This window comes from Microtus ochrogaster, unplaced genomic scaffold, assembly GCF_000317375.1.
Source record: "Microtus ochrogaster isolate Prairie Vole_2 unplaced genomic scaffold, MicOch1.0 UNK148, whole genome shotgun sequence".
NCBI lineage: Eukaryota > Metazoa > Chordata > Mammalia > Rodentia > Cricetidae > Microtus > Microtus ochrogaster.
Genome location: NW_004949246.1, coordinates 230,250 through 239,471, shown reverse-complemented (window position 1 = coordinate 239,471; position 9,222 = coordinate 230,250). Strand labels below are relative to the sequence as shown.

Genomic DNA, 9,222 nt, shown 5'->3' with positions numbered 1-9,222 from the left:
CAGAGCACACACACACAGAGTATACACACACAGAGTATACACACACACACACACACAGAACACACACACACACACACACACAGAGGTTTCTGAGTTTTAGCAGCCTGGCTTATTTCCTTATGTTGCACTATATCAGCAATTTAGTGACCTGACTGTCCTTTGGGAACCTTTCCCAACCTTAGCACATAGGTTTTCATGGGACAAAAGTCAGCTTTCCTGAAGAAGTAGGAATGACTCAGGTTTTAGTCAGTCAGTGGTTCAACTCTCAGAGCCTGCACCAATCTCTTATTTTTGGTCAATAAATGTCAAATGTGGATTATTTCATTAGAAAGGGCTTTGTCACATGGAAGTTTTGAAGCTATGGTGTCAAATAGGTTGACAGGTGTTGGTAGACCTATCTGTTACTGCCTTATCCATCACTCTACCATTGCCCTCCCCAGACTGTACTCTGGTCAAGGATGCCCCTCGTAAACCCTCCCCCCCCAACACACACACTAGGTGGTCAGTTCATGCTTGGTTCCTGTACAAGAGATGAGCCTGAATGCGATCTGTCCTTTTGGACTCAGCAGTGTGGCATTGAAAGCATTGGCCTTCCACCACTGGGAACTTGGGTTTCTGGGACTCTGATACAATACCTTACAAGCCCCTCCCTGTACCCTTGTGTTCCTGCCATGGGCTGTAACTGGTGGCTTTCTGAGTCATTGGCTGTGGGTTCTGCTGTGGTTACTTCATGGTTCTCACACAAATGCTCAGAAGACGTCACCAGGCAGAGACAGTAAGGGTAGGAGCTTTCATAGAAAGCCTTCCGTGATAAAGCATCATAAAAATGAAGGAGGTACAAGGTTGCTGAGCCCACTCCACCTCCTTCATCTGCTAGAGGTTAAAAGAGACCAAGGGCAAAGCCCCAGACACGGGGACCTACTCGGCCTTCTAGAGAAGATGAAGCTCCTCCTGTTCCTGCTGGCCTTCTCTCTGCCCCCCAGGACAGAGGCAGGTGAGTGAACACCTCCTTAGTGGTCAGTTTTCACCACTGGTGGGAGGGCAGAGGTCTTTCTCAGGAAGAGCCACTGAGTACTAGCCCTCCCCTGAGCCATATCTTGTCATCTGGAAAGTGGATTTTTTTTTTAGAAGTTTAAGGGTAGAAGGTAAAGAGTAGGAACTTGCAAAGCAGAGAACACTATGTTCTCCTGGAGCAGGCAGAATAGGCCTGGCTCTGCATCTCTGACGATACAGGCACTTCCTCACCAAGCACTCATTAGAGAAACCTAGATCCCAGAATAGGTAGGAATGTTGGCCTCAGGATAAGTGCTTTTGCTGAATCCCAAGCCACTCGGTCCTTTTCTTCATCTCTGCGCCTCCCAGGCTTTTGTGGTTCCACAGTGTTCGAGCATGAGACACTCCCTGGGCAAGCACTAACTTCTCTGTTTTCTAGAATGCCAGCAGCCGCATCTAGGAATGAGTGGGCGTCCTCACTCACAAAGCCAGTGACCTCTGCTGAGCACCTACTACGTGCCACGCCTGAAGAAATAGGAGGCCACGAAGTGTAGACTGAGCCTTGTCCCCTAGAAAGCAGCCCTGTTCCATCACAGGCATCACAGGGCTGGGGAGGGAGCACGGTTAGAATCCCTGGGAACAGAAGTCGGGGACAGACATGATGGTCCTTAGCCTTTTCTTGCCCAGAGACTTAATCTTGCCTCCAACTGTGTGGAAGAAAGATGGACAGACCAAGACCTACCTTTCTCTCCTTTTAGCGAAGGGGAACTTGAGGGCTTTCCTTACAGCCTGCTCCTAATTCCAGGCCTCCCCTGGTTCCTAAATGCCTAGCAAGTCAGGAGCCATTACGCAAAGCCCACCTGGTGGACTAGCACGTGCTTACAAAACAGCTGGCTTTCCCTTCAGGGAAGATCATCGGTGGACATGAGGTCAGGCCCCACTCTCGACCCTACATGGTGTATCTTCAGATCATGGATCAGAATTCTCAGAAGACGTGTGGTGGCTTCCTAATACGAGAGGACTTTGTGCTGACTGCTGCTCACTGTTCCGGGAGGTGAGGAGCAAGAAACATCCCCTCCCCTCCCGTGAACATTCCACGGAGACCTTGCCTTCTTCCTAAGGGGACTGGGATGACAGAGGACCCAGCAAGTCTCATGAGGGAGAAGCAGCCTGGCACCAGAGTGGCAGCTAAGGAATCAAGCACATTTAGTCCGGGGGGTAGGGAGAGAGTGGTTAGCCTCACAGTACAAACCGAACAATACAGTGGCTTCATCAGCACCCTGACCCTAAGCAATGTGGTGTACCAATGGTGCTTAGAATGCTATCATCTCTATGACTAACGCGCAGAAGCCACAGTCACTCCGTCCCCTCAGTTTCTCACAGCTAGAGCACCACCATGGCCAGCACTTCCTTCCCTTCACACCTCCTGGGCTGCATCCTCTCTGAGTCCACATCTCTCATCTACAGTCTACTCTTGGTACAGCTTAATCAATGTCACCTTGGGGGCCCACAACATCAAAGAAGAGGAGAAGACCCAGCAGATCATCCCTGTGGCAAAAATCATTCCATACCCCACATATAACGCTAAGAAAATCCTGAATGACATCATGCTGTTAAAGGTGAGACCTGTTATCCTCAACATATTCCAGGGATCGCCCCTCCCACCCCACTCTCATTCTGTTCCTTCCCTCCCTGCCACCCTGGCTTTCAAAGGCTCCCAGGCACCAGGCTCCTGGCTGAGCTGCTCTCTCCTGCCTCTTCCCCCACAGCTGGAGAGGAAGGCCAAGAGGACTAAAGCTGTGAAGCCCCTCAACCTGCCCAGGCGTAATGTCCAAGTGAAGCCAGGGGACTGTTGTTATGTGGCTGGTTGGGGAAAGCTGGCCCCAACGGGCCCCTTTCCCAAAACACTACAAGAGGTAGAGCTGACAGTCCAGGAGGATGAGGAGTGTGAGTCTCACCTTCAAGGCTATTACAACAAAACCACTGAGATCTGTGCAGGGGACCCAAATAGCAAGCGTGCTTCCTTTTCGGTAAGTTGGATTGTCCTCCTTTCTGGGCTCCATGGGAGGAGGAAAGCATCAGGGACTCCTTTGCCCTCTGGCTGTGATCTTTCTCCCTGGAAACAGCAGGAACCAATAACTAGCTAGGGCCTCAGAGATGACAAGGAGCCTTGGTGAAGACAGTTGGTTTAAAGCAGGATTTGCTTGTGTCATTAACACAAGCAAGGGTCTCCTCAGAGCAGTTACCCACATTTGTCACCATTCTGTTTCTCCATGTTCACATCAGGCTCACTCACCTGTCCCCATGTTCTTAAATAATAGCCTGGAGCTGAGAGTTCCATATACCTTCATAGAGAGTAGATCACAGACCTGGAGAAAGTCAGGGCCTGGGCTCAGGAAGGAGGTGAAACAGTAACCCTGTCCATAATCAGAGTAGGGACCCCAGGGACCCCAGGCCTGCCCTCTGATGTCCCACAAGCAGAGCACCCAAGTCACACTCCTCGGAGAGGAGCCTTGGCATGAGAGAGAGGTTGGGACTAGGGTGAACAACAGCTCAGTCCTCTGTGAACCTTCTCCATTCACAGGGGGATTCTGGAGGGCCCCTCGTGTGTAAAAAAGCAGCTGCAGGCATCGTCTCCTATGGACGTGCTGATGGTTCAACTCCAAGAGCCTTCACCAAAGTGTCAAGTTTCCTATCCTGGATAAAGAAAACGATGAAACGCAACTAACTACAGTGCAAACCAGACCCCTCCCTGACTCACCATCTTCCCTACAGCTGAGTCCAGAACTGTCCGAGGACAGAAGCCAGCATCTTAATAAAGGTCTCTTTGCTGAATTGGAAGACTGGTTTTATATCACATGGACAAACCCTGTGCTAGGCAGGCCAATGACATACTTCTGCTTTCTGCTCACCCCAACACCATACCCTCACAAAGCTTAGGCATGGCCATTGAGCAGCTCCTTTCAATGTGTCCCACTGTGCAGGGCCTGACCTTCCGACTGGCCCAAAGCTGAGTGTGGGTGTCTCTTGTCTTGGGGCTCATGGTGAACTCTTTTCCTTCCCTGAGTCATATGGAAGAGAGGAGAGGGAAAACACCATGGGTCTTGAAGATAGGGGAGACAGAGCTAAGGTCACTGTGGATAGACCTTCTTGGGCAGGGCATCTATGTCCCACAGCTTCACCATTAAGGTGACAGCAATCTCAGCAAGCCCTCTTGCTCATCTAGAATTTGTTTCTCTATCCTCTTCTGGGTACAGGGCTAAGCTTTGTCCAGCCTCCTAGTTCCACCCTCCTCTTTTCACACCTACTCTAATGAGTCTATCTGTGCTTTACAGATCATGCAGATCTGAGGACATTCCCACCTTTTATTCTTCTTCAACCCAAGCCATGTGGCTTCCTTCCAGTAAGGCCTCAGCCCTGTGGTTCCAGCCCAACTTAAACCCTGGTAGAGAGGTACTGCTCAAAGGTCCAGGACAAAAGTGCCATCACAGAGGGTCCATGGAAGACAAGACTTTCACTGTCTCTATCCAGAACCCTGGACCCCACCTCCCACATGCTCAGACTAGGAAAGCTCTTCCTAGTCAGCTCAGTTCTTCTCGTGTGCTCAGCATCCATAGCAGTAGGGTCACTCAGCAGCCTGAGCCCCTCTGAGCGTGTTCATCTTAGTCACTGCTGGCCTCCAGGTTAAGACTCCCTGCTGCTCACCTGGCCTATGGCAGTCTTTGACATCCGGAAGGGTACATTGCTAGAAATCTCTACTTTTCCATCAGTCAGTTCTGAAATGTATGAGGTTTGGAAATGACTATAGTCTATTAGCTTCTATTGGGAAACTCTTCAGAAAAGAATCATTTTTACCTAGGGGAGAGGGCAGTGGGTAGAGAACGACACAACCAAGATGGCCTTGTTTTACAGAGTCATTATACACATATAAATCCTAAGAGATTCACATATTTAGAAGCATAATCCAGAAACAGGATTACACATGAGCCAAGGAGGCTGGAAAAAATAGAAAAATTAAAAACATGGTGTGAAGAAATACTTCTAAATTTAAACATTCTTGGTTACTGCTGCATCCATAGTTCCAAAACTACTTGGGATTTTCATTTTCAGGAAGATCTTGCCATGAGACCATAGCTAAAATGTGTGGCTGCTTGTTAAAGAAAAGTCTTCCTGTGTTGGACTCACATTGCTAAAACAATCCAAGGTGCTAGGCATGGTTGCTTACACCTTAATCTAGCACTTGGGATGCAGAGGCAAGGAGATCTTTGAGACCAAGAATCAAAACAAACAATCAATCAAACAAACAACAAAAAACAAACTCAAAGAAAAGGCAGAATCAAAGAAAAGCATATATTACATATCATAAGTCATATATGTATTCAGTTTAGATGTAATATTTACTTTGATATGTTTTATGGCTTAAAATAACTTTGAAAACCATTATTGTGTTTCTGTTAGAGAGGAGACAGAAATGAATTTCTACCAAGAGGTAGTAAATGACCCAATAACTAGAATCAACCATGTTAGGACGGAGCCTGAACTGAGCCAAGGATTCCCTGTCCACCAAGGTACAAGTGACCTCTATGTCTTCTAATGTGTGGTCAGTAACTTCCTGACATCCCACACAAAAGACAAGCCCATGCTCTGACTCCCCATGGAGAGAAATTCCTGGGCTCCTCCCACAGCTGCATGGTGAAGGTGTTCATAGTCATCTTGCTTTGCTCCCGTGAGCACACATTGGAGTAGATTCAGAGGCAGTAAATGCCTTAAACACAGACAGCTTCAGATTCCTCTGCTCTGTGGATGTATCTCTCAGCCCTCACATTTGCATAGAGCTCACTCAGCTCCCCTAACATCTGTACTGATGTTTTGCACCCGGGAAACGAAATGCTTCAACACATCAAGACCCAACTTCTCTGTTCCCCCAGGGCATTGCAGTCCAGGAAGCCAGAGAGTACAAGACTCCCCTGAAGCACACAGAGCAGACACAACAATACAAGGTCTTCTGGTTCGTGCTGGGGAATCCATACTGGTATACAGCCATTGTCCTGTCCAACATTATTAATTTGCCAGCACCATTTTCCATGAACTTATAGAATATAGAGTTTCTGTTCTGTATTTGTGTCCCATGGCACCTTTCTATGGTTGTTTTTTAGTGATGATGTCTCTCCCGCTCCAGACTTATGTATTTGGGTACCTGGTTCCCAGCTGATGATGCTGTTTGGGGATGTTAGGAAATATGGCCTCGATGGCGGAAGTCCATTGCTGGGGCAGGTTTTAACTCATACCACTCCCAATTCTCTTTCTCTTTCTCTCTCTCTCTCTCTCTCTCTCTCTCTCTCTCTCTCTCTCTCTCTCTCTCTCTTTCTCTCATTGTCATGCCCATGGTTGTGTGTAACTTAGTAAATGATATCATTCCTTATCATCCTGCTCCTGCTGCCATGCCTTCCACTGATGCCTCACCTGAATCCCTATGTCCTAGTCTTTCTCCTAAAAGCTTCCGTGGTCATGGTGCTTTATCACAGTAATAGGAAAGTAATTAATACACGTGCATTTCAGCAACATACATATTTTACCTTGACAGAAATGCAGGGATGGATTCATTTGCCTTATTTCTCAGGAGTATTTGGCCTGCAGCTTTGTGGGAGAGTCCACAAAGAACACAACCCCTCTGCAGGATCAGGCTGCTACTCTACATCATGTAGTTTGTCCTTTAAACGTGGGAATGACATTTTCCTTACAGCTACGATACATGGATTCCAAATCACAGAGATGTGCAGCCAACTCCCCTCATAGGAATGACTGCACTCAATGGTCTTGGTGTCTGTGACAGATATGGCAATGTTCACCTGTAATTCCAGCCTTCCATGGTTGGGGAGGATAGAGCTTTCAAATCGAGCCTCAGTCGCAAAGTAAGATCACTTCTGGAGAACGAGCTTTTCTCCATACAACCTTGAGTGTGGATTGCCCAGAAGTCTTAATTCCTGAGAAATCAGTCCACCATAAATAATGGATTAATTTATAGCTAGGTTATCAGTTCTGATTTGCTGGGGAAATTGGTTTCACTGAATTATCTCTCAAAGTGTAATGACTCCTAGTTGGGTGGTGGTGGTGCACACCTTTAATCCCAGCACTTGGAAGGCAGAGGCAGGCAGATCTTTGTGTTTGAGGCCAGCCTGGTCTGGAAGATTTAGTTCCAGGACAGGCTCCAAAGCTTCAGAGAAACCCTGTCTTGAAAAACCAAAAAAGGTGTAATGACTCCTAACAAGTCTCTGATAGATCTGTGTAGTACAATAAAGAAAAGACCACCAAGATACCTTAACTATCAAGTTTAGAGTCACTGTAGTGGAGAGAGAATCCTTGTAGCTTAGACACGTGGGGTCAGAGTTCCCTGAACATCTTTCAAGAGATCATTTAAGTCCCGCTTGATGTGGGAGTCCCCTCTCTGTGCTTTGATTACCATTCACGAATAAAGAAACTACTTTGGGCCTGTTGATAGGGCAGAATTTAGGTAGGCAGGGAGGACAGAACTGAATGCTGGGAGGTAGAAGGTGGAGTCGGAGAAATGCTATGGAGCTGCTGCCAGAGTCAGATATACTGGAACTTTGTCAGTTGGCTACGACCTCGTGGTGATATACAGATGGATAGAAATGGGTTAAATTAAGATGTAAGAGTTAGCCAATAAGAAGATAGAACTAATGGGCCAAGCAGTGATTTAAATAATATGGTTTCTGTGGGATTATTTTGGTTCAGGGCAGCTGCGATGAACAAGTGGCTCCCTTATCCAACATCCCCTCCCCACAATGACTCCCCAGCCCATTTGCTTCAAGACCCTGCTAACTTAGTGCCAAGGAGAATGACAATCTGAATTCACTGCAATATGACACCAGGAAACCATGATGTGACAACTGATACCTTCCTATTGTAGTATGCATGGTCTACAAGAGAGGTAAAAAGTTTGGATTTGTCCAGGCATGTCCTGCTTCCCCCCAGTGTCTTTAGAATGTTAATTAATACAAGTCATCATGAACAGCTACTACAGAACTTTCATGGAATTTCACCTAAGTAACTGACGTGTTCCCCAGTATGGAGAAACATTTGAATAAATAGAATTCCTTTTGCCTATCTGTCCTTTTTCGTCCAATACCAATATTTTCATGTTTTATAAAGCCAGTTTCTTTATTAAACAACGTCTTTAAAATTTTACATTAATTGCATATTTTCAGGGTTGAAAGTGGTGTTATATGTATATGATGTCAAATGATTAAGTCAGTTGACACTCCACACACTCAAATAGTTTCCATTTGTGTAGTGAGAACATACATTTATTTGATAGATGTTTGGAAATGCACGATGCATTATTAACATACTGTGCAGCAGATCTCAAAGAGTTGATCATCATCCTAATTGAAATTCTGTGCTCCATGATCAAGAGCTTCCAATTCTAATCTGTTCAGCTCCATGAACCACTATTATCTCCACTTTTGCAGCTTCTGTTTTAGATTAGATACAGTGAGATTATGCATTATCTTTCTACTGTCCCTAGCTTATTTGTCTTAGGATCATGTCTCAGTTTCAACTGTATCATTGCAAATAATGAATTACATCATCCTCTTATCTCTGGATAATGAGCTGGAGAGATGGTTCAGTGGTTTAGAACACTCGTTGCTCTAGCAGAGGATTCATGTTCAATTCCCAGCATCCGCATGGTGTCTCACAAGTATCCTGACTCCAGCTCCAGGGCATCCATTGTCCTATTCTGACTTCCATGGACAACACACACATGAATACACACGCACATATACACAGACACACACAGACACACAGACACACACAGACACCGGAACACACACACATATACCACACACATGCACACATATACACACATAGACATAGACACACACACATATACCACACACATGTGCATACACAGAAACACACACACACACACACACACACACACACACACACACACACCCCTGTTTTCAGAGTAAGACCAGCCTGTCTCACCTCCCAGAGCTGATCTCACACATCTCTAATCATCTGTGCTCTAAGCTCAGATCCTCAGCTCACTCCAGTCAATATCAGCCTTTCTAAGGGCTGGGTCCCTGTCTGTCTCACTTCCAGATCTAGCCCACTAAATAATCACTCAAGATCTAATCAAAGTCCTTGTTTATCAACCGAAAATCCTAGGAAATGTTGTAGAAAATACCACTTCAGTCTCCAGCA

At 46.3% G+C, this 9,222-nt stretch overlaps 1 protein-coding gene across 1 annotated transcript; it reads left to right on the top strand.

Moving 5' to 3' along the window:
- The first annotated feature begins 939 nt into the window (after positions 1-939).
- Positions 940-3,721, top strand: LOC101999050 (granzyme B-like). The gene is made up of 5 exons (XM_005371986.2): positions 940-994; positions 1,900-2,047; positions 2,477-2,612; positions 2,763-3,023; positions 3,578-3,721. The coding sequence occupies exons 1-5, from the start codon at positions 940-942 to the stop codon at positions 3,719-3,721; spliced, it is 744 nt and encodes a 247-aa protein (XP_005372043.1).
- The last annotated feature ends 5,501 nt before the right edge of the window (positions 3,722-9,222 follow it).

Bases quoted from the DNA above. Each gene is read 5' to 3' on its own strand.
- LOC101999050 (XM_005371986.2), top strand. From the start codon at position 940: ATGAAGCTCCTCCTGTTCCTGCTGGCCTTCTCTCTGCCCCCCAGGACA. The intron at 995-1,899 runs GTGAGTGAACAC...CTTTCCCTTCAG, and splicing joins GCCCCCCAGGACAGAGGCAG to GGAAGATCATCGGTGGACAT. The intron at 3,024-3,577 runs GTAAGTTGGATT...CTCCATTCACAG, and splicing joins GCAAGCGTGCTTCCTTTTCG to GGGGATTCTGGAGGGCCCCT.